The sequence below is a fragment of the Saccopteryx bilineata genome, chromosome 6 (genome assembly GCF_036850765.1).
Source record: "Saccopteryx bilineata isolate mSacBil1 chromosome 6, mSacBil1_pri_phased_curated, whole genome shotgun sequence".
NCBI classification, from domain to species: domain Eukaryota; kingdom Metazoa; phylum Chordata; class Mammalia; order Chiroptera; family Emballonuridae; genus Saccopteryx; species Saccopteryx bilineata.
Window position 1 is genome coordinate 72,586,331 of NC_089495.1, and position 26,467 is coordinate 72,612,797.

The 26,467-nt window shown below is 39.5% G+C and overlaps 1 protein-coding gene across 3 annotated transcripts in view; it reads left to right on the forward strand.

Moving 5' to 3' along the window:
* Positions 1–2,381: 2,381 nt before the first annotated feature.
* EDNRB (endothelin receptor type B) overlaps positions 2,382–26,467 on the forward strand; it is a 31,310-nt gene continuing 7,224 nt past the window's right edge. Inside the window, exons 1-4 of one of the 3 annotated variants that reach the window (XM_066235222.1) lie at positions 2,382–2,615; positions 3,349–3,874; positions 25,879–25,991; positions 26,122–26,326. In XM_066235222.1, the coding sequence (XP_066091319.1) occupies positions 3,401–3,874; positions 25,879–25,991; positions 26,122–26,326 (792 nt within the window). In that variant the 5' untranslated portion in view covers positions 2,382–2,615; positions 3,349–3,400. Of the gene's footprint in view, positions 2,634–3,142; positions 3,875–25,878; positions 25,992–26,121; positions 26,327–26,467 lie in introns of those variants that run through there. The other 2 variants (XM_066235220.1, XM_066235221.1) reach the window with 2 other exon arrangements.

The window sequence follows — 26,467 nt, forward strand, 5'->3', positions numbered from 1 at the left end:
GAGGATCGAATAGTAAAGCTTTCATATGGTTACCTTTACATTTTCACTCAACTTCAGGGGAAACGTCAATTAAATATTAATGATGTATAAAATGCTGCTTTTTCAAAATTAGAAAAAATCTGTTAGACTCTATGTATTTAAGTTACTCAAAGCACAATCTTGCGTAACCAGATAATCTTGAATTTAAATCCTGTCTCCAAATCACAGTCCTACAACTCGCGACACGACCTTGAGTGAATTTTTGAGATTTCCTTTTGCTACCTATAAAGTCATGGAAAACAATTTCTAATTCAAAGACTGCTGTGAGGGAATAAATGAGACTCTGTAAATGAGGTGCCCAGTACAGGTAGTAGACCCAGGAATAGGAAGTTAATACTGTATTTTATATTCCAGATGAAGAACGTATATGTTTACATTAAAATTATTTGGTTTTGCTCTTGAGCCCTATAGCTAGAGTTACTAAAGTATAATTGGATAACTTAAAATATCATTATTATATGATATAATGAGGCCCTGGCCAGTTGGCTGAGTTGGTTAAGAGCATCATCCTGAAACGACAAGGTTGCAGGTTCAATCTCCCATCAGGGCACACCTGGGGAGCAGCAGAGAATGCACAAATGAGTGGAACAACAAATGGGTGCTTCCCTTCCCTCACCTCTCTCTCTCTCTCTTCCTCTATCTCTCTAAAAATCAATAAAAATAAAGCCCTGGCCAGATAGCTCAGTTGGTTAGAGAGTCATCTTGGAGCATGGAAGTTGCCCATTCAGGACACATAGGAGCAACTCAGTGTTCCTGTCTCTCTCTCTCCCCCGGCTTCTCACTAAAAAAAAAAAAAAAAAGCAACTGTGAAATCTATAAAAAGTATTCTTGAGCTCAATTTATAGCAGGTATTGCGATGGTATAAAAACAATTCTGCCCCTATCCTAAAGAAGAAATCAACATAAAATCAATAGTGACTCATAAAATTCTTTATGTGTTTGAGTGCTCAATGTGTTTAACAGTCTTATAGTGCTACGAGAAAAAGGAAAGAGGTCTCAGTGAGGTTTAGAATAGACATCTAAGACTGAGTGGAGGAAGGATGAATACAGGTGGTGGTGAAGATGGACGCTTGAATGGGAGGGAGAGAAAGTGGCCCCATTTGAAGGGTCTCTATAGATGGGAAAAAGGGTTGTGTAAGAAGATCAGGTTAAAAGCTGAGCAAAATATTCATACTCCAAATGAATGTGTGGAGCACCCACATAATGTCTCATTCACATAACACTGTATATCGTTATTCGGCTCAGCTTGAAGCAACTGAATGTTGTGACCACTCTTTTATCCAGACAGGGAGGGTAAATACCGGGCTCAAAACAGCCAGATTTGGAATTAGCATTCACAACCCTAGACCATAATTCTCATTCCTTTCCCTACTCCTTAATCATGTTCTTTAGACTGTATTTCACACTCAAAGTTCATCTTTTTTAAATAGAACTTCATTTTCTACTTCCACTTTCCCAGAAAGCATTGCCCAGAAGTAAAAAATTCAGGATTCTTGTCCCACCTATGCCATTAACTAGTTGTGAAGCCAGGACCAGACAGACACCTGGTTTCTAGGTGAGTTGCTCCATGAAATGGTTCCTTCTTGGTCTGAAATTTCACAGATATCCAACCAGTTGACTGGAGGACAGCAGAGTAACATCCCACGTGCATCACACAGCCTAAATTTCTGACTTCTGTTTCATACAATCTTTGGGCAAAACTATCAGATCAGTTGCTACTATTTCTATCTCACCAAAAAAATTAATTTCAGGGATGAATAGGAAGAATTTATTTTATGACTCTATCCTATAAATACCATCCTGAATTTGAATGGCAATTTTCTGATTATTTTCACGTTCTCTGTATCGGATCCATGAGATGGCCAGACAACAACACTTCAGAACAGAGCAGGAAGAGAGAGCAGCCGCAGCTAAGACAATAAGGGGTGGGATTTTAGTCCTGTCCCAGGACAGTGAGAGGTCTTGAGAAGAAAGGGTCGCATTCTTCCGTGCTGTGGACGATGTGAACTTGAAATTCAAGAACAAAACAAAAACAGAGCAAAGAGCAGCACACGGGATATTTAATAAAAGATCACCGTATGCATTAAAAATCCAGATTACCACGTTTAATACAGAGTTTAATACTCTAGTGTGGAGCCCAAGCATGTCACCCAGTGCGTAGAAACTTGCCTCCGGTTTAGGCTCGAGGTCTGAAGAACTCGGAACTGTGACAAATAAACTGCCTCTCCGGACGCGTCCTGGCCGGGAGCTGGCTGCCCTCTCCCTCGGGCAGCTCCCGCTGATGCTGTCCAGGCATCGCCCAAGGGGAAAGGTTGCGGCGCGGTCGCAGGGCGCGGGAGGAGTCTGGCGGTGATTGATGGGGAAGGGACGAATGAATAAAAAGTACTTGTCTAAGGACAGCAAAGAGCCCGAGTGAACTGTGGAGACTGCACGGTCTGGCATACCCTCCGAGTTCCGTCGAGCCAGACCCGCTTGCAGCCGAAGGGAGCCGTGCTCTGCTCCCAGCGCGGGGAGGAACCGAGCTGCGAGCCCAGCGGGTCCCGGGAAAGAGGTCCCGGCTTTGTCGCTTTGCGCCTGGTGCGTCCTTTCTGCGAGGTAAACGTGTTGGCTTGGTGTTGAATTAAAATCAGTGATTGAACCTTGTCCTGGGTTTTCAGCTTTATTGGGAGGGAAAAAAAGTATAGACACGAATTGAGGTTGGCGTAAAGGTGGGCGTGTGAGTGTGTGAAGCTCCTTGGCGGAGAGAAGCTTGCGAGTTAATGCGGATAGTCCTCAAACCGGACGGAGTTAAGTCTCCGAGATTTCCCGAGTTGCCCGGGAACCTGAGCGCAGGCAGCCGGGGAGTAGCGGCTTTCACCCAGCAGGAGGAGTCCTGGCACTCACAGACAGGATATCGGGGTTCCCTGCGGGGCAAAATGCTTAATTGTCACGCCCTTGGCCTCTGAGTGCCTTGATTCTCCAGTCCCCACGCGTCCTTAGAACGTGCACGCTTCCCCCCCGCACCGAGAAACTCAGAGATTTGCCTTGGACACCCAGCCTTCCAGAATTCCCCGCCCCACTGCGAGTCATTTAACCCTGAGGGGTGGGGGGAGGTGGGATGACGCGGGGGAGAAAAACCACCGGGAAATCTGGTTCTGGAAGGACAACGGGTGCAGGCTGGTCACACCGGCCAGTTTCCCACTGGCGCGCAAACTTGAGTTACTTTTGCGCGCGGATAGAGGCGCGGCTGCGTTCCGAGCTAGCGGTTTGCAGGGGCGTGGCTGAGGGAGCTGACCCAGTGATCTGTCTTCCTTCCCCTGGTGGTCTCCAGACTCTGAAAGTTGCGGAGCTGCCACCCAACGCCTACTGGAGCAGACAGCAGCATGCAGCCTCAGCTAAGCCTGTGCGGATGTACCCTGGTGGCCCTGATCCTTGCCTGCGGTATGGCGGAGGCCCAGGGAGAAGAGAAGGGATTCCCCTCTGCTTGGGCCACTCCGCCACTTCTGGGTACCGGAGAGATAATGACGCCCCCCACTAAGACCACTCGGCCTACGGGGTTGAACGCCAGCGTGCCATGGTCGTCTGCACCTCCGCGGGTGCCCAAAGCAGGGAAGCCGGCTCACAACCTCTCCCCTCCCTGGTGCGAAAGCTCCATCGAAATCAAAGAGACTTTCAAGTACATCAACACGGTGGTGTCCTGCCTAGTGTTCGTGCTGGGCATCATCGGAAACTCCACACTGCTGAGAATCATTTACAAGAACAAGTGCATGCGAAATGGCCCTAATATCTTGATAGCCAGCTTGGCTCTGGGAGACCTGCTGCACATCATCATTGACATCCCCATCAATGTCTACAAGGTAAAGGGTGCCCATTAATATCGAGAGGGGAGGGTGACTTCTTAGGGAGTAGGGGATGGGAAAGCATTTGGAGGGAGCATACTCAAAAGGGTTTATCCCCTCCTGAAAGTCAGTAATCACTGGAACCAAATTTCCTTCTGGTCTTCAGTACCTTCCAAGTGTAAAACAACTGTAGTTCCTAGACCAGCAGCATCAACATTACTTGGAAATGAGTTAGAAATGACATTTTATGGCCTTGCTCTGAGGTGGGACACAAATTTGTTATTTTATTTTAAAAGCCCTCCATTTGGTTATGATGAACTGTGAAGTTTGAGAACCACAGGTCCTGAAGAATCTTGTCCCTAAGTCCAGCTCACTGGGCACATTCTCGCTGCTCCAAGTGTCCTTTAAAAGCGGGATTGATATCACCTGAGAGCTTGTTAGAACTGCAGGTCCACCCCAAACTTACTAAATCAAGCCTGCATCTTAAGATACTTAAGTGACTCATGCACTAACTTTGGGAAGCATTTTCCTGGAAGACCCTGAGAGTAGAAGGGTTGGGATCTGTTTTTAAGAATCAAACGTTTTAGAAGAAAAAGACCTAGCCTGCTGAGTAGGGGGACATAGTTCTCCTTCTGTGAATGACTGTATTGTTCCTACTTTCTCTTAGATGCCTGTAGTGGGCCAAGCACTGGGCTAGATGTGTCACAGTCCTTTACTCATTTTGACAACCTACAAGTAAATATTACTCCGTTTTACAGATGACTAATAGGATGTTCAAAGTCGCACAATGAGTAAGAGATGGAAGCAGTAATCAGGCTAATCTGTCAGGTTCCAAGTGCAACCCATAGATTACATCATGGACCAGACCAAGAGCACTCAAAGTCTGTGAAGAATGGTTTCAGTAGCTAACATTATTATATGATTGCCACAGGCATCAGAGGAATCAGGCACAGAGAGCTAAATCAGGACAGAGACCTCCACACTACTTGACTCCAGGTGGCTTTGGAAGTCTGGACACATCCCAACTTCTCTGGGACTCAGTTTCCTCAACTCTACAATAAGGCTGCTCATGCCCACTCACTGGGGTTTTGTGGTGTTAAGAAAAAATAGCCTAAGTGAAAGAGCTGAAAAAAATTTAAAGGCCTGTGAAAATGTATGAAACTGCTGTCCCATTATGATCAGCAATAGGAAGTCACACACAAAACAGAACCTAAGTGTAAGGGAATGAGAATGTGCTGTGCAGATTTTTGCCTGAAGCTAGTCCTGGACTCAGTACGGGAGAAGAAAAGGGGGTGTAGGATTGGGAAAGATTGTAAGGGATGCTTGATCTTGTGGCAGGAGGAATTATCATAAGGCAACCTTTAAGTTGCCCTTCATGAATCTCTGAAAATCCCAATCCAAACGGCCATAGTTTAAGGGAATTCTAGAGACTTCTGAGGTATAGAGATAGGACTCATGTTTCGATCAAGGCCCTAGAGGAAAATAGTCCTAGAAAGAGGTGATAAATAGAAGAAATTCTAAAATTCTGCATGACAGCTGGTACTTATGAACTTTGAGAGTTATCTGGGAGCAGTGCAGACTGAAATGGGCCCCTTAAATACTGTCACAGTTCCATTTGGGCCAGAAGTAACCCATTTATTCCTTAAGGATTCCCATAGACCAAGTATTACCATTTTAATTTGTCAGAGGAATTTCAATTCAATTCATTAAAACTGACTTGAGAAACTTTAGAGTACATGATTTTCTGAGAAATTTTTAAATATGTGAAACAAGATCCCTCTCAAAAGGGAGATTATGTCTAGTTTTGCTAGACTTGAACAGAATTTTGTAAAAAGTCAGTTTAGGGAGGTCCCAGGAAACCCCACACATCCAGCCCAGTTAGAAACCTTCCGAAGTCAGCCAGCAGCTGAAGGGCTGTGTGGAACCTGGGGTGGAAAACATTTCCCTTTCATAGGTTGCTTTCAGACAAGATGTAAATCAGTTCTTCCCTGGAAGAACTGCTTTCTACCTCTTGTCAAATTATTACATTCAATATGCCAGAGAATATTTGACTCCCAAGGAGGCTCACAGATTTTACTTTCATTCATTTTAAATTCCTTTATTATTTCCATAGGAAGCTACATCCTTCTGCCTTAGTCTGTTAAAACTGTGTTTTTACTTCTGAAATTAACAAACTAATGAGTCATTACAAATTGGGCCATCTAGGCTTCTATATTGATCATAAACAAATCCATCACAAAGGATTAGGTCCCAACATTATGTTTACCATCAGTGAATCCCACACTGGTACCCTTTGGTTGATTTATCTAATATGCATAAATAGATGTCATTTGAGGTGTAATATAACAATAATGGCTAGCATTTATTATGCACTAGGTACTTGGTTTATTTTATTAAATCACTGCAACAAAACATCTGGTAACCACTCCTCCCATTTTATGGAGAAACCACATGTTAGAGAGGTGAAGTAACTTGCCCAGTCATACCACTAGGAAGTGACAAAACTAAGCTTGAACCCAGGCCATCTACCCATAGAACCTGCGGCCCTCCTCATTCCCTGTACTAAGTGAGCTCAGACACAGCACACCTGTCTCCAACCTGGAGTATTGTTATGGCTGTATCGGAGAGCACTGATGGAATCGTGACACCTGACCACGCAGCAGGATGCTTGGCAAGCATTTTCTGTTTTGAGTCATGTGAGGATTTTTTTAATTGATTTTAGAGAGACAGAGACAGAAAAAGAAACATCAATTTATTGTTCCACTATTTTGTGCATTCATTGGTTGACTCTTGTATGTACCCTGACTTAGGTGTGTTAGCATGATGCTCTAACCAACTGAGCTACCTGCAGGGCTAGTCATATGAGTGTTTCTGTTTCCTGAAATTCCCTTACAATGGTCTGTAGTGCACAATATTGATAATAGCTATTTCCGAAAGGCTTTATTTACCAAATCACTTAATACAGGTACAGTTAAAAGCCATTTAATATGTTAAATGATTGTGACACTATATAAGTAATTATTTTTAAATGTATTGAGAATTTCAGAGCAGTCAGGTATTATATATACTTCACAGAAAGTAATTTAAGCAAATGAAATTCACTTATAATTATGAATGCAATTTAAATTTCTCCTAAAGTGGAGACTTGAATCTGTAAACCAGTGATTTCTAATTTTCTTTTTGGCAAGGTGTTACAGTTGTCTTTGAGAATCCAGTTATTTATATTATATATAATTAACATATCATATACAATTTATATATATGCTATAATAAATACATAATATATAGTAATACACATATATATGCACAAACAAGTTCTGGGGCTTCATAGACTCCCTGAACCCCTTTGTTGGTACACCAACAAAGCTCCAGAGCATCAGTGTGACTCTATTCCATTAACCTGGAGTTCAGTAAATCTAGAGTTTAGTAAAGCAGACAATCCACAGAATGTCATAGATTTGCTGGAAGCCATAGTCCTTGATACCGCTGTGGAGGGAGGCAGGACATCCCAGAGAGGTGCTGCTTGAGGGGCTGGCAAACCTTAGGGAATTTGTCCACTCTACCTTTACTCTCTCAGGGACCTGGAACTCTGGAAACTTGTAGGTAGAGCCAGTCCTCTCACCAGGTGTCCTGTGTCAGGGAGGAAATCCTGTGCTGAAGGCCAGAGAGCTACTGTAGAACATTCAGCTACCCGAAGTCGTTGAACTGCTTCAAGTATTCATGTAAACATTCTGAAAATAAAATTTTTGTTTATCCTTCTCAGCCGCACACAGCAGGGCTGTTATACACTGTATTGCATAAGACCTTCCTGATGGAAAATAAAAATGCAATCACCCAAAGAGAGTATTTAATATACATATATATAATAGATACATAAGTAGATAAGTAAATATTATTTGGTATAGTACCTAGCACATAGTAAGCAAATGTGTGTGTGTGTGTATGAATAATAATCAAAATTTGTTTAGAGTTTTCTTTCAGCTTTTACCATTATAACCATGTCTACAAATAACACCCTTCTACATATGACTCTGCACACGTGTGACTCTATCTGAAGGGTAAATTTCTAGAACTAGAATTACTATATCAGATGATGCATTCATTTGTAATTCTGATAGTATCGCCATATTGTACTCCAAAGTTGTTATACATCTCTAGAGAGACATACATGCATTGATATCTAGCTCCTATATATATATATCAGTATTTCAAATGGGTTATATATGTTCCTGACCCAAAAGCCAGGGGTTAAGTCTTTGATGTGAGGATGCATCTCTCCTTATTCACAAGCTACTCCTTTGTATCCTTCCTAGATAGACTAAAATGAGCGGGGTAATCGAGATGTCTGCTATCTGTGAGAGCCTGTCTGGCTACTAAGTCAGCACCACTGTCAAAGCTTCATGAGAATCAGAATGGGAAGCAAAAGAGCTGGTGCTCTTGTAGACGCTGTGAAGGTTTTTATAGTGTTGGTTGCTTGGTTAGTTGGTTTGTCTTGGTTTGGTTTAGTAGGGATATTCAACAAGCCTTGCTGGCAGGTTGAAGTTTAAATTTCTTTAACTTCTCAAGAAGTTAATTTTTTTGAGCAAATAATGAATTTTTAAATTATTTATGGATTTTATTGAACAATTTCACTCTTTGTGTTATATTTATGTGGACAACTGAGTTGATACAGTTAATTCTCAAAGATGGCTTCCTTTATGTGTAAGCAAATTGCTTTTGAAAACAAATTTGCTTGTAAACTGATAAGGCAAATATTGATATGGACATTAGTTTGATAAGGATCTGAGTGTAATTAGTTGTTCAGCTGTGGTGGAGAGGGTTTTTTTTTTAATTCGCCTGGTGACCTGTTGGAGTGCTTTTAGATGGCTTTGCTGTAAGACTTTATAGGCTATTATTAGAGGCAACAGGCTGCCTTCATAATTCTGAGAGGCAAAACTGCTGATCTTTAATGTTTAACTAGTTAAGGAAGAGGTACGGATAACATTAAAATGCTAGCATGTCAAAATGTGGAATTGCTTCACTGAACCCACAAATGAGTTGTGAGTCAAGTGACCTTGTCTGGTAATCAGATATTTTCTGCTTGTGACACAATCAAAGCTATATTTCTGAACAAAGTCACCTTTTTCACTATTTGATCTTAGGGTACTTGTAGTATTTAACAAGTTTAGTAGTGATAGTCAATGTTTGTGTATAATTAACTAGTTTCATAAATTAGAAGTAAAAGTTAATGGAACATAATAGAATTTAACTTTTGAAGTTATAATTTTCCAATCAGTAAACAGATGTAATGGTATCATTGGGTAGGGGAGTCTAATTTCTTCCAGGATAATAAAATGGTTTTCATTTCCAATTGAGTGAGATATTTTACTAATATTTATTAATATCCTGAGATGTTTTAGTAGCAGAAGAATTTTCAACCCAAATGGAACCTAGATACCTTTGAGATTCATTTATTTGGAAAAAAAAATGTAAGAAGCACCAATTAAGCACATTTAAAATATTAGCTTTTAAAAAGTATTAATAAAGAGGAAGACTATTACTTTAAGTGACCTCAATTCAATTAAATAAAACTAACAGTCCTGCCCACCTAGCATAGTACCTGCAACAGTCAGTACCAGTCAAGTGTTGGTGACAAAAGATATTACACATAAGATATAACAGCAGCAAGATTTCTCTAACTCACATTTTTATAACTGTGCAGATGAAAAAGAAAGGGGGGAAGTTTGTTCTCCTTTCTGTATGAAGGTATTGGTCATAAGTGAATAACAGTTCAATCACAGAATTCAAATAACCCAGAAACTCAAGACTTCATACTCCCAATTTACTGCTTCACACATGGATTCCCATCACAAAATGGTTGGCAAACACTTGGCCTTGGGCAATGAAAGGTTCTTTAGGTTAACTCCACAGTACTTCTTGTATTTGCCTTTGATCTACAGCTTGATCACTTCATAAATCCAAGACTCTTAAAATGTTAAGGAAATGTTTCTTTCAATAGGGTAAGGCTTACGTATCAAAAGGCTTTACATTTTTTCTTTGTTCACTTTAAATGAGTCGTTCAAGATTGAAGATATTTCCATAGCTGTACGAGAGGATGACATAGCCAAGACCCTGTTGTGTCAGGGCCAAGACACCATGTTCTTCATTTCACAAAGAAAACCATATAAGGTTATCTCTGTGTGGCTAATATGCTATAGTTGACTATTTTTAAAGAAACATGCCAAATGCTAATAAGTGATTAAGTGTGTTAAAGGGTGTTGACAGATAAAGCCTCAGCTGAAAAGAGATTCAAGATGTAATTTATGATGTGAAACATTCCCTTTCAGTATTTAACAAAGTTAAAAAGAGGTTGGTTATGTTTGGAAGATAGCTGAGTCTGGTGCATGGGCATACCTTTGCCAACAACTTCTCTAATTTTAGACTTCTTTTCTTTCCAATGATTTTAGTTTAGAGATTTATTCCTTTTCTTTTGCTATAGATCCTCTGGTCAAAATGTAAAGAAACAAGAAAATAGCCAAAATGTGGTGGTTGGAAGGAGAGAGAAATTGGACCATTCTTGAATCAGAAATTTATTAGCATAGTTGACTGAAGCATTACTCAAGCAAGTCTCTGTGCCTGAGACAGCCATAGTCTTGTCTCCTGATGTGGGTCCCTTCTCCCTTTATCTCCTCTTTTGCTCCATCATAGTTTCCAGAAAGGAAGAAAACTTGCCTTGGATATATACATTGTTCACTGTCTTTTTTCCTCTCATTTAGTGTTTTCAGATTACAGGGTGGGGCAAAAGTAGGTTTACACTTGTGAGTACATGAAACAGTTTATTCTTGCATTATTATTTATTAATTATTGCATTATTTTCCATACAAATAACTATAAAATCCACCTTGTATTTTAAAGAGATTTTTGTTTCCATAGTAATCAAATGTTTTCTCTTAATGACGTACCAATGTCTCATAAGGTATTCTTTGAATAGAATAAGGTTTAAGACAGACATAAAATTACTTTATAAGGTTTGTTGAACTCATTAACTTTGAGTCTCTTTTGGGCCATGAGGCCATCAAGTTATAATTCTTCAGTTTCTTCAATTGTCATGGTGATCTCAGAAAATTGAGTACAAATAAGTGACTAATAAATAAGCGACTAATAAAAATAAATGGTATTTCTTAATGCTCTTAGGTGAACCTTTTCAAAATATGTAATGTGCCAGTGAAAGGTTTTAAGCATAAGCTATGGATTATATTTTAATTCAGATTACAGAAGAGTAGTAATCCATTTGTTTTTATTTGTTACAGATTTGGGAATAAATTTTATTGTAACAATGGTAGAGAAATATTTTAAAGGAAACAAATTTCTCCTATGATATTTTTTTAATCATTTTCTATCTCTTTGCTTCTTTTTAGAGCTTTTGTTTCAAGAACCTTAGTTCATATTCATGGAGTCAACATTCTATTTCAACAAGTCATAGAATCTTTCCAGAGTAGTAGCATACATGCAAGAGATTCCTAGGGAGAGAGCTTCTGTCATGCACAACTCCAGGGGGCACTGTTCACATTCTGGTCTATTTTAAATAGCACTCCTGGGGGATAAACCGACATTATTTCTGACCCACATATTTCTGACTCACATGGTCTAATTCATAAGTGATTAAGTGCATTTTAATGGATGCAGAATGGAACCTGTAATTGATATTTGTCCCCTAGGGCACGGGTGAAATGTATGTCAAGAAAATATTTTCTATGCACTTGACCAGCAGCTTTCCTTAAATTCTCTCCTTAGTCATAACTACAAAAAGAAAGCGAGATCTGACAAGGAAATCCTTGAATGAGAGTGTACTATGTTATCAAACTGATAGTTCAAATGCAGAAAAAGCTCTTATCTGCTTCAGGAAACAGAGATTTAAAAACAGAAGAATACAGCCTTTTCCAAAATTGTGAAACACAACCATTATTTCCTTCTGACTCTTACTGTGAAAACGTAATGCCAGTCATTCGAAAGAAACATTCACAGTTCATCATGACATGGAACAAATAGCAATCTGGCAAAATAATCCTTGTTTGACTTTGTTAATACAGTGCTCCCCCAGCCTCTTAAATGATCATCTCTGTTAGGGTTTCTATGCTCACTGCACATCACCCCCAAATTTACAACTAAAGCTCCTCATAAAATCCCATTAGATAGTGAGAAACAGAAGGTTCTGTTTTATATCAGCCATTTCTGTGACAGGTTTGAGTAGGAACAAGAGTGTGGAAGAAGAATTTTTGCTTTTGACCTTTTCCAACCTCCTTGGAAGGCAGAAGTCCAACAATAGAACAGCCAGCCTTCACACTTCAAGGCTCTGGTTCTATGTGTTGAGAAGACCCGATCATCTTGAATCGGAAAAGATATGGAGTAGGCAAGACAAAAAAATAAATGCAAAGCTATCTCAATTTTCTAAGGAACTTGTTTCAAATTTGACAACTGAAATGCTCATAACAAAAGTTTTATAAGATTTTTGTTTTCAAATCAAATTAATTTGTTCATCTATTTATTCATTTTTTCACTACCATTTAACAAACATTTAAATGAGTGACTACTGTATGCCAGGCACTGTGCTAAGCATTAAAAATGTAGTAGAATATTATGAAACAAATAAGCAGTTAAAACCCAGTGTTTACTCTTAATTAAAAAAAAAACAGTAAAATAGAGACAGACTTATAGATAGAGAGCAGGCTGACAGCTCTCTGGGAGGGGGTCTAGGTAAAGGGGCAGAAGGATTGAACAAAAAAGGATTCAAAGAGAAAACTCATGAACATGGACAACAGTGTGTTGACTGCAGGGAGGGGGTGGTAGAGGAGGATATGGATATGGGGAGATAAATGGTGATGGATGGAGATTTGACGTGGGGGTGAACACACAATGCAGTGTGCAGAGATGTGTTGCAGAATTGGTCACTTGAAATCTGTATAATTTTGTTAATAACCAATGTCACCCAGTGGCGGAATTCAGTTGATTCGCACCTATTTGGCAGAACTGATACCTAATTTTTTATTGAGTTCAGCGAACCAGTTGTTAAAATGGTACTTGTAATTGGGGTTCTCTCTAAGGTGGGCACCTGGGCAGTTGCCGAATGTAGAAATCACATATTTACATTCCTTACTCTTTTTTAACATTCATCTTCACAACAGCATATTCTAAATGCCCATAGTAATGTTATTTCACCCATAGGTAAAAAAAAATTGCAAGTGAGGACGCCAATCAAGAAGCAATATGGAAATATCTTAAATAACAGTTTTATTGTTTTTTTTGTCAGGTATTATTTAATATTTTTTATTAATATTTTAAAACTCTCATAACATAATCTAGTTTTATTTAATCCTTTTATTGTTCTTATTTAAGTATTAAGTGCATGAAATAGTGTAATAAACTACCTTTTTGTTGGGCAAATAAGTTTGTAAAATTTATGTTTTTTGAGTTTGCTCACTTTTATTGTTAAAAATGGTGCTGGGCAGCCAGGTATATGATCTGTAAAATTGCAAAATACCTTTCTGCTTGGGAAGGGTCACTGTCTTGTTAATGTTTAATGGAGAGGTTTTCATGCCAGAAAAGTTTCGAAAGGAGAGAAGGAAAAAGAGAGAAAGAAGCCAAGATGGCAGGGAAAAAGAGAGAAGCTATATTTTTGCAGAGAGAACAGAGAGAATGTAGGGTGCTGAGGAAGAAGCCATGTTGGCAGATGGGGAACCAGAGGTGAGAGGCTCTTGCACGCTCCACTAAGACCTGTGAGGCCTTTGATTCTAGGAGGAACTGGAGAAGATTCTCCTAGTTGTGGAACCGATGTGTCAGGGCTTTGTGAGCTCTGAATAAATGAAGAGGGAAGTGTTTTCCCTGTGTGTTTGCTCGTCAACCGGTGCAAGACTTTAACAAAGGATGGCCCACCATTTTTTGGCTCCACTGTTTCTTTACGGACTGTCTGAATTCAATGAGAATCTGCATGTACATGGCCACAATGGTGGCAACAACTGGCCATACAACTGGTTTATCATATTTTTATACTTAAAATGGTCATAAGGACAGAGAACCAGTTGTTAAATTATTTGAATCCCACCACTGATGTTACCCCCAATAAATTCAATTAACAGAAAGTAAAAAAAAAAAGAAATGATATATGTGGTTAATGAGGCAAATGAACATTTGTTAGTATAAGATGGTTAACTTTGGAATTTCCAGACTTTTATGGAGCTTGAATCCTTTGATAACTAAGAGTGGTATGTATTGCAGGGTTTTTTTCCATTTAATTTCTCAAGAATGTAATTTTTAATTAAAATGAGATATTAAAAATGTAAATCCCCCACTTGGAGAGACTCACTTAATACCCTTTAAAGAAAAACATTAATTTGCTGTTTATGCTATTTAACCACTTAGACATTTTTAAAAGAATTATTATAATCTAAAAATAATTTTACAATGTAATATAAAAATAATATATTTGGATTCTGTTGTCTATTTTTCCTTTCTTAAGCAGCTATTCCAACATAAAATTATGAAATGATGGCCATTCTTGATTTGAAACCATATAATCCTTATGATCATGTCTTTTTTTAATCTAGTGATTATTTATTTATTTGTGTTTATTCACACAAAAGAAATGTGCTAGGGAAACAGTATAAGCCTAGGGGGAAAGAGTCAGCACAATCATAGGCTATCATTTGTCAAATGGATAACACATTGCTTATAGGACTCAAAGTAACAAAAGCTCACCCTTGGATGAGCCATCATGATGTGAAAACCAGCATCAGTTATGCGAGTACTTTCTAACTGATTCACTTTTCCTAAATGATAGGCAATAAATATTCAAGCTTAATTTTATTTTATTAGTTTTTAAAGATTTTATTTATTGATTTGAAGGGGGAGTGGGGGTGGGTGGAACATATCAACTCATAGTTGCTTCACTTTTAGTTCATTGATTACTTATTGCATGTGCTTTGATTGAGCAAGCCCAGGGTTTCAAAATGGCAACCAATCCTCAATCCACTGTGCCACCACAGGCCAGACTCAAGCTTAATTTTATTTATTTATTTTTATTTTTATTTTTTTTAAGTGAGAGAAGGGAAGATAGACTTCTAATATGCCCTATAAAGCCAGTAGCCAGGGCCACCATCACAGCCGCCTGGCCCGTGCAGGTTCGCACTGGATTCGGACAGATGGTAATGAAACAATGGAGCCAAGAACTGGTGGGCCATTACCTTTAATTCTAGCTCGCACCCGGCGGGAAAGTAAAACACACACTGGGATCCAAAACCCACTCATTCAGTGCTCACAAAGCTACTAACTTATCCGAGTTCTCCTAGAATCAAAGGTTTCTAGCTCACCAGAATTATTCACCCCCGTTCCCCAACTCCTTCCTTCTCTCTGCACAAACTCTGCACAAACTGGCTTCTCCTTCAGCACTCCGCCATCTTGGCTGCTTCTCCTGGCCTTCGCCATGTGGCCTTTCTCTGCTCTCCTCTCTAATGCTAATCTCAGGAACCAAACCGAGAGAGAGCAAGCTCCCATTCTGCCCCACTTTATAGTGAAGAAACCAAAACCTTTAATCCAATATACAAACAAGGAAGTCTCTGATACAAAGTCATTTATCTGAGGCATAATGGGATTCCTCATGAGAGTGCATTACCCCACATCAAAAAGGGTGGGAAAGGCTTAGTCCTAAAACCAAGCCCCAGGCTACAAGGATCCTGCCTGCCCAAAGCCCACCCCCAACACACATTAATATAATCATGCCCATCCCAAGCAATCACCTGGGCAATGGGCTTCCATGTGGGCAGCACCATCTTTAACAAAGTGAACATAATATATTTTATCTTCCCAACATGCCCCAACCAGGATTTACCCAGCAATTCTCATTTGAGGCTGATGCTTGAATCAGCTGAGCCACTGGATGCAAGAGGGGAAGAAGGAGAGAAGGGGGAGAGGGAGGGAAAGAGAAGCAAATGGTCACTTCGCATGTGTGCCTTGATCAGGGATTAAACTAAGACATCTACATGCCAAGCTGATGTTCTATCCATTGAGCCAACTAGCCAGAGCCTCAAACTTAATTTTAAACAAGACCTAAAAATTTATGTGTCAGAGACCTAGAAACAATATCAAACTCTAATCTTTTTTCGGTCAGAGAGACTTGTTTGATTACATACTTGATTTATCTTCAGAATTCAGACCTTTCCTGTAAGATATCTAATTTAATGAGGTAAAGTAAATAAATAAATATAAAGAATGAAAATGTCATCACTAGATTTAAAGTTTTAGTTGTTTTCTCCTGTACTGTACTAAAGTAAATAAATTTCTTCCACAAAGAGAAAAGCTATATTGTTGGACTTCAAATTCTATGTGCTGGATGTCATTATTTTTGTCACTGAATAGTGAAATAATTAATTTCCAGGAATTATAAAAATTTATGAGAACATTTTTAAACCAAATTTTAAAGAAGCCACCTTAGTTGACAGTGATTTTTTTTAACTTCATAGGTTTCTCCTCACCCAAGACTCTGTTTACCATTAAACAAAAGGTTGTTGTCTTTGCATTTCAAATAAGCTCCAAGTACTAAATTCTCAAAGATGTTCCTGCTAGAGGCCACTAAGAAAGAGAAGGACATCAGTAGTAGGTATGTTTTCTGTCAGAGGCTATCATACTTTTCTCAGTGTCTGCACAAAGCCTTCTGATCAGAAAGAGGTAGTGATTGTCGAAGTCATCCTTCTCATTACTAAACAATAGAATTGACCGTAGCCACTCCATCTCCCATTTTTTGTGGTACTAAGAACCAGCGGCACTCAGGTCTGACTTGAAAGCCTGAAATCCTGAAAGCTGATAAAAGTTACTATTCCCTAATTTGTACTTACTTTCCTTTTGTAAATTGTTGGCCAAATAAGTTTTTAAAAATGATATATATGTTTGCTCGCTTATAGTTTGTATTGGATGTTGGGGGACAGGCTATAAGCTGGCAGGATCCTTATAGCCTAAGGCTTAGTTTTAAGACTAAGCCTTTCACACCCTTTTTTATTAGCATTAGAGAGGAGAGCAGAGAGAGGCCACGTGGGGGAGTCTAGGAGAAGCAGCCAAGATGGCGGAGTGCTGAAGGAGAAGCCAGTTTGTGCTGAGTTTGTGCGGGAAGAAGGAAGTAGATGGGGAACAAGGGTGAATAAGTCTGGTGAGCTAGAAACCTTTGATTCTAGGAAACTTGGATAAGTCAGTAGCTTCGTGAGCACTGAATGAGTGGGTTTTGGAGCCCAGTGTGTGTTTTTACTTTCCTGCCGGGTGCAAGCTAGGATTAAAGATGATGGCCCACCAGTTTTTTCGCTCCCTTGTTTCTTTACCAACTGTTGGAATCCAGTGCGAACCTGCATGGGCCAGGCGGCTGTGATGGTGGCCCTGGCTACTGGCTTTACATAAGGGGAGATAAGAAAATTGTAATCTGTCAGTTATGATTACCTTTATGATTACCTTTCTGACTACCTTTGTGTTGCACTTGAAGAAAATTATTATAATTTTCAGTTTTTTTCTCCGTCCTCTCTGATAACTTGGGTCAGAGGTTGAGCCGCAGGCCTCCCAGTGATATGAAGAAACAATAATCCAATTTCTACGCTGAGCCAAAAACAATAGTAACCATGAAGCAGGGCCTGGACTCAGTGCAGAGCCCATTTTCATTGGCCAGACTTCTTTCCCTTCAGTGGCCGGGGCACTCGTTCATCTTGAGCCATCTGATGGCTGTACTTCCATGATACTAATATTTGCATATTTAAAAATAGTTTGAGACAGTAAAATACTTGAAACTACCCAAATTTTTGGACATTATATGGATAAAATAGCTAGGTTGTTAGAAGAAAATTTTATTCTGCATCTACATATTTTACTATTGTTTGACCCATACCTTGTGTTCAAAAATACTAATATTAATTTTAATTCTAAATATTCTATTTTCTAAGATCAGCTTCTTTAAAACACTACAGATTCTAGAATCAGACCATGTGGGTTCAAATGTAAATCTATTACCTAAGTGAGTGACCAAGGACAAATATATTAGTTATCAAATGATAAATAGCAAATTATCCCAAAATTTAGTGGCTTAAACAATAAACATTTATTACCACTCACTGTGTCTGTGGTTCAGGAATTCAGGAGCCACTGGCTCGGGGTCTCTCATGGAGGTGCAGTCAAGACATTGGCAGGGTTCAAAGTTATCTGAAGGTTTGTCTTGGGGGCTGTAGGGTCTTTTTCACTCACACACCAGGCAAATCAATGCTAGCTGTTTTCAGAAAGTCTTGCTCCCCTGCTGTGCTGGCCTCTCTGTTGAAGTGTATGAGTGTCCTGGCATGGCAGCAGGCCTCCCCCAGAATGAGTGGTCCAAGAGAGAGCAAGGAGGAATCCATAATGCTTTTTATGTACTCAGGCGTCACACTCCAAAACTTTCACCACATTCTACCCATTAAAGCAAATCAACCCACATTCAAAGGGAAGGAAATGAGACTTCACATTTTAAAGGGAGGAGTTTCAAACAATTTGTAGACATATTTCAAATCAATACAGCGGGTTAATTAACTTCTAAGTGCCTCCATTTTTTTATCTATAAAATGAAGATAGTATTTATACTACCTCATAGTTGTGGAAATTCCATAATATATGTAAAGTGCTTAGAATAATGCCATTGTAAGTGCCATATAATGTTAGTTTTGCTTTTTTTTTCTTTCCTGATATAGCTAAGGATAATTAGAATATTGTCTGGATAATTTATACCAAACTGGGACTGGCAGAGTCCTTGTAAATAATTAGAACCTATTTTTCTTATGTATCCAAGGGCAATTGGTAGTTCTTTCAAAGCATCCTGAGGTGTACCTGGTTCAGACCTGTGGTATTCTGATGCTTCACTTTTCACATAATAAACCTTTTTGAGTTTGCTGAATTCTCACTTCTGACATCCAACCCACCAACAAGTCTGGCTGGCTCTACCTTCATAATATATCCAGTCTCTAACTCATTGCCCTAGGCCCCAGGACACCATGGGGTCCAGCTCACCATGAGCACTCATTAATTCTTCCTTTCTTGACCCCACAGTAAATTCTACATTGAGTAGCCAGAGTCATCTTTTTTAAAACATAAATAATCTCTGGCCAGTTGGCTCAGTGGTAGAGCATCAACTCGGTGTGTTTAAGTCCTGGATTCAATTCCTGGTCAGGGCACACAGGAGAAGTGCCCATCTGCTTCTCCACCCTTCCCCCTCTCCTTTCTCTCTCTCTCTTCCCTTTCTGCAGCCAAGGCTCCATTGGAGCAAAGTTGGCTTACACACTAAGGATGGCTCCACAGCCTCCACCTCAGGAGCTAGAATGGCTCTGGTTACAAAGGAGGAATGGCTTAGATGGGCAGAGCATCACCCTTTAGCGGGCATGCCAGGTGGATGCCGGTCAGGCGCATGCAGGAGTTTTTCTCTCTGCCTCCCTGCTTCTCACTTCAAAAAAATACAAATAAATAAATAAAAACCTCCCAGCAAACAAAAGTCCTAGACTGGATCGCTTCACAGGTGAATTTTTCCAAATATTCAAAGGAGAACTAACACCTATCTTTCTCAAGTTATTCTAAAATAATTCAAATGGAGACAAGACTTCCAAGCTCTTTTTATGAGGCCAGCATTATCCTAATTCCAAAATCACATAAAGACACTATAAAGAAAAAAAATTATATGTCAATATCCCTGATGAACATAGATGCTAAAATGCTCAACAAAATATTAGCAATCCAGATTCAGCAATACATTAAAAAGATTATACACCATGACCAAGTGGGATTTATTCTGAGGATGCAAGGTTGGTACAATATCCACAAATCAATAAGTATGATACATCACATAAACAAAATAAAGGATAAAAATCACATGATCATATCAATAGATGCAGAAAAAGCACCATTTATAATAAAAACTCTCTACAAAGTGGGACTAGACGAATGATACTTCAACATGATAAAGGCCATATATGACAAACCCATAGCCAACATCATACTCTATGGGCAAAAACTAAAAGTGTTTCAGAAATGAGAAAAATATATTCACTTTCATCACTCATATTCAACATAGTACTGAAACTCTAGCCACAGCAATAAAACAAAAGGAAGAAATAAAAGGCATACAAATAGGAAAGCAGGGAATAAAACTGTCATTATTCAAATATAACATGATACTATACATAAAAAATCCTAATGACTCTACCAGATAACTACTAGATCTAATAAATAAATCTGGCAAAGTAGCAGGATTAAAAATTAATATTCAGAAAGTGGTGACATTTTTATATACTAGTAATGAACTATCAGGAAGAGAAATTAAGGAAATAATCTCATTTACTATTGCAACAAAAAAATAAGGTAACTAAAAATATATTTAACCCAGCAGGCAAAATACCTGTACTCAGAAAATTATAGAATACTAAAGAAATTGAGGAAGATACAAATAAGTGGAAGCATATACAATGGTTGTAGATAAGAATTAACATCACTAAAATGCTCATATTCCCCAAAGCAATCTATAGATTCAATGCAATTTCTATCAAGATATCAAAAGCAGCCTGACCAGGCGGTGGCACAGTGGATAGAGCATCGGACTGGGATGTGGAGGACCCTGAGGTCACCAGCTTGAGCGCGGGTTCATCTGGTTTGAGCAAAGCTCACCAGCTTGAACTCAAGGTCACTGGCTTGAGCAAGGGGTTACTCGGTCTGTAGCCCCATGGTCAAGGCACATATGAGAAAGCAATCAATGAACAACTAAAATGCCACAAAGAAAAATTGATGATTCTCATCTCTCTCCCTTCCTGTCTGTTTGTCCCCATCTATCCTTCTCTCTGACTCTCTCTCTGTCTCTGTCAAAAAAAAAAAAGAATATATCAAAGGCATATTTCATAGAAATATGAATATCACAAAACCATAAAAAGCATGGAGGAAAACGTAGGCGGTAAAATATCAGTCATCTTTTGTAACAATATTTTTGCTGATATATCTCCTTGGGAAAGGGAAATAAAGGAAAAAAATGAACAAACCAGCCTACATCAAACTAAAAAGTTTTTGCAGAGCAAAAGAAACCATCAGCAAAGTGAAAATGGAATACACTGAATGGGAGAATATATTTTCCAATGATACATCTGATAAGACATTAACTTGTTTTGTTTTTCTTTTTATTCAGTGAGAGGAAGGGAGGCAGTGAGACAAATTTCTGCATGCACCCTGTCTGGGATCCCAAAGCCCATGAGGGAGCAATGCTCTGCCATCTGGGGTATTGCTCCATTGCTCAGCAACCAAGCCTTTCTTAGTGTCTGAGGTGGAGGCCATGGAGCCATCCTCAGTGCCTGGGGCCAACCTGCTCCAATCAAGCCATGGCTGCAGGAGGGGAAGAGAGAAAGAGAAGTGAAAGGCAGATGGGTGGAGAAGCAAATGGCTATTTCTCCTGTGTGTCCTGACGTGGAATCAAACCCGGAAAATCTACATGCTAGGCCAGTGCTCTATGACTGAGCCAACTGGCCAGGGCATTTATTTATTTACTTGTTTGTTTGTCTGCTTGTTTCTAAAATATACAAAGAACTTATACAACTCAACACCAGGAAGACAAACAACCCAACTAAATAATAGGCAAAGAGTCTGAATAGACATTTCTCTAAGAGGACATACAAATGGATGGCCACTAGACATATGAAAAAATGCTCAATGTCAATCATCAAAGAGATGCAAATTAAAACCACAATGAAGTATCACCTGACACTTGTCATAATGGCTATCATCAATAAATCAACAAACAAGTGCTAGTGAGACTATGGAGAAAAGGAAACCCTTGTGCACTGTTGGTGGGAATACAGACTAGTGCAGCCACTGTGAAAAACAATATGGAGTTTCCTCAAAAAATTAAAAATGAAACTGCCTTTTGACCCAGCAATCCCACTTCTGGGAATATATCCTAAGAAATTTGAAACACTAATTCTAAAGAATATATGCACCTCCATGTTCACTGCAGCATTACTTACAATAGCCAAGATCTGGAAACAGTCCAAGTGTCCATTGGTAGATGAGTGGATAAAAGAGCTGTGGTACATTTACACAATGCAATACTACTTGGCCATTAAAATAAAGGAAATATTCCCTTTTGCAGCAGCATGCATAGACTTGGAGAGCATTATGCTAACTGAAATAAGCCAGTCAGAGAAAGACAAATACTATCGACATCACTTATATGTGGAATCTAATAAACAAAATAAACTGCAAACAAAATAGAAACAGAAGCATAGATACATGTAACAGATTGAAAGCTGTCAGAAGGGAGGGTGGGCAAAGGGGGAGAAATGGGGACAGAAAGACTTTGGTTTGGGGAATGGGCGTACTATGCAGTGTACAGAGGACGTTTTCCTGGGTTGTACATTTGAAACCTGTGTGGTTTTGTGAACCCATTTTACCCCTGCCTTACTCCCTTAATGTAATGACACCTTCTGTGTGACACCACAGTAAATATTTACATGTTTTATCTGCCTTCTTCACTAGATTACAATCTCCATGAGAGCAAGTAGTTTGCCTTGTTCACTGACATAATATGCACCCTATCCTCAGAATGGTGTCTGACACATAGTGGATACTCAATAAATATTTATTGAGTGAATGAATGAACAACCAGAGTTTTGAGTCAATTAATCCAAATATCACATGATAGAGGCTAGTCTAACCTACAGATATATTTTGTTAACACAATGTATGGATATGAGGGTGATGTGCTTTTTTTGTTTGTTTGTTTTACAGAGACAGAGAGAGAGAGTCAGAGAGAGCGATAGGGACAGACAGGAACTGAGAGAGATGAGAAGCATCAATCATCAGTTTTTCGTTGAGACACCTTAGTTGTTCAGTGATTGCTTTCTCATATGTGCCTTGATCGCGGGCCTTCAGCAGACCGAGTAACCCCTTGCTCAAGCCAGCGACCTTGGGTTCAAGCTGGTGAGCTTTGCTCAAACCAGATGAACCCGAGCTCAAGCTGGTGACCTCGGGGTCTTGAACCTGGGTCCTCTGCATCCCAGTCCGACATTCTATCCACTGCACCACCGCCTGGTCAGGCATGATGTGTTTTTTTTTTGTTTGTTTTTTTAATATTATTTAGTTGACAAGTTTCATAAATTGGGGAATTTCATATAAAAATTCCCATTTTTGGCTAAAAATTGAGGTTTTTGTACATGGAGTTTTTTGGCAAAAATTACATCACATTTACTAGCAGCAGCTCCTTTTAGATATAATTTTCCCCAGACCCCCCTCCCCCATTATCTTCTTCCAATGACCTCCTTATAATTGGCTCCCCTAACTCCTCTCTATTACCTGCCTGGCCCTGTAAGTTTTCAGGACCTTAGAATAAGCATATTTATGATACGTTTGCCAATATTTGCCTTACATATTAGTGTAATTTTTCATATATAACTTATAAATAAAATTGGTCCCATGTTGGATTTCCAACTTATATTCATAATGAGACATACATTTCAGCCTTTGGTGTCATTTCTCTATAGGAAAATCACCCAGCTTGACAAATTCCACAAAGAACCTTCACTCATGAAATAAAAAGACTTAATTGTGTTTCAAAATAGTTTTCACTTTTGGAAGGTCATTTAAAAAAAACATTAAAAAAAACATAAATTTCAAATATTCTTTTTATTTTCAAAACCTCATAAACATGTGATCCAGATGTTTCCCTAAAGTGATTCATTTACCAATGTGAGGCACACCCAGTTATCCTATTAAAGAAACTGAGTTAAACAATAAATGGTGGCCCTGGCCGGTTGGCTCAGTGGTAGAGCGTCGGCCTGGTGTGCAGGAGTCCCGGGTTCGATTCCCAGCCAGGGCACACAGGAGAAGCGCCTATCTGCTTCTCCACCCCTCCCCCTCTCCTTCCTCTCCGTCTCTCTCTTCCCCTCCCGCAACCGAGGCTCCATTAGAGCAAGGATGGCCCTGGCGCTGGGGATGGCTCTGTGGCCTCTGCCTCAGGCGCTAGAGTGGCTCTGGACGCAACAGAGCGACGCCCCAGAGGGGCAAAGCATTGCCCCCTGGTGGGCATGCTGGGTGGATCCCAGTCGGGCGCATGCGGGAGTCTGTCTGACTGCCACCGCGTTTCCAGCTTTGGAAAAATTAAAAAAAAAAAAAAAAACAATAAATGGTTACATGGTCTGAAGTCAGATTAAAAGAAATATATATATATCAATAATAGCAAGAACTACATCTTTTTGCTCACTGTGTAACCAATGCCTATCCATACTAGGATTTAAATATATATTAAGCATCTGTTATGTATCAGAAACTATATCAGGCAATTGCAGAATCCACATTCTGTCAAATACTCTAGAAGTGCCAGACAGCAAAAATTATACAAAACAAACAAGTAAATGTTCTAAGCAATAGGAGTTGATAAGTACTATAGATAAAAAAGAAAGTGGAGTAGCGTAAGTGAGATCAGGAGGCCTGACTGATTACTATTCTTAATAGTGTGGTCATGTTGAAAAGATGAGATTTGAGCAAGACCAGAAGGAGGCAAGGGAGTTGACCTAGTGAATCTGTGGGGAAAGAGCCTTTCAGGATAAAGGAAGATCTAGAGCAGTGGTGGTCAACCTGGTCCCTACCACCCACTAGTGGGCGTTCCAGCTTTCATGGTGGGCAGTAGCGGAGCAACCAAAGCATAAATAAAAAGATAGACTTAATTATAGTAAGTTGTTTTATAAAGATTTATTCTGCCAAACTTAGCAAAAATCCGACATAAAGTACTTGGTAAGTAATTATTATTATACACTTTAACTTGCTGTAACTCTGCTTTATAAATTTTATAAAGTAAAGTTACTTCCCTACTTTATAAATCACCATTACTGTGGAACCAGTGGGCAGTTAGTAAATTTTACTACTAACAGAGATACCAAAGTGGGCCGTAGGTATAAAAAGGTTGACTACTCCTACTCTAGAGTAAAGCCTGAAGGCTGGAGAATGCCTAGCTAGTTCATTCAAGGAGCAGCATGCTACTTGAGCTGGGTTACTGTGCAGTCAAGTGAGTTGACTGGGGTAAAGAATAAGTTCTCTTTATTCTAGGAGCACTGTATTCTTTCTAGCTAAGGATACTTATTATTTATTTCTTTAATTGGTTTTTAAGGAGAGAGGAGGGGAGATGGAGAAAGAGAGAGAGAGAGAGACATTGATTTGTTGTTCTACTTACTCTTGCTGTCATTGGTTGATTCTTATATGTGCTCTGACAAGATAGAACGCACAAGCTCAGCATGCTGGGACAATATTCTAACCCAGCGGTCCCCAACCGGGCCACAGACCGGTATCGGTCCATGAGCCATTTGGTACCAGTCCACAGAGAAAGAATAAATAACTTACATTATTTCTGTTTTATTTATATTTAAGTCTGAACAATGTTTTATTTTTAAAAAATGACCAGATTTCCTCTGTTACATCCGTCTAAGACTCACTCTTGATGCTTGTCTCAGTTACATGATACATTATCCGTCCCACCCTAAAGGCCGGTCCGTGAAAATATTTTCTGACATTAAACTGGTCCGTGGCCCAAAAAAGGTTGGGAACCACTGCTCTAACCAACTGAGCTACCTGGTCAGGGCTTCACCTATTTTTAATTTAGCTGTATTTTGATTTGGCCATGACCTGAGCATTGGAAACTCCATAACCGTGTAAGAGACATTCTCAGTACTTCAGCTTCAATTTTGTAAGGAAGCTTAAGCAACTGGCCCCAGTTGGGCCCACAGTGGAGATCCTGACCCTAAGTTACTATAGATGCATGACAAACTCACAAACTGGTGCATTTTCATTATTCCAAACACACTCTCCTATTCATATATCAAACACTGGTGCTTTTCAAAGGAGTAGTCCGTGAGGAAAAAAACAAGAACTGAAACTTGTTATCTTACACTGCATGTTAATTACTTTCTACTAAGTAATGCAGTTCAGAGGGTGCCTCATGAAAAATCTCCCTAATAGAGCTTCATGTCTTCTCAATGCAGCTACTGGCAAAGGACTGGCCCTTTGGAGTTGAGATGTGTAAGCTGGTGCCTTTCATCCAGAAGGCCTCCGTGGGCATTACTGTGCTGAGTCTGTGTGCTCTAAGTATTGACAGGTAAGAGCATATATTTAGGTCAGGTATATCCTGAACACTCTGCTAGTGATTGCTATGTTACTTAGAAAATAAACTATGTAATTCAATAAAACCAGGCTCTGTCAGCTTGACAATTCTGTTTTCTCTTCAGATATCGAGCCGTTGCATCTTGGAGTCGAATTAAAGGAATTGGAGTTCCAAAATGGACAGCAGTAGAAATTGTTTTAATTTGGGTGGTCTCTGTGGTTTTGGCTATCCCTGAAGCCGTGGGTTTTGATATGATTACCACTGACTACAAAGGGAGCTATCTGCGAATCTGCTTGCTTCATCCCATTCAGAAAACACCCTTCATGCAGGTAAAGTCTACTTTTGTTCTCCCCTCTCTCTTCTTGCCTAATAAATATTTAGCTATCTTCCCCTGATTTCCCCTTCTTGGATGCTATTAATTCATGACTATCTTTGGCATAAATTAAGAGTGTAGGTTTCAGAACTGCAGG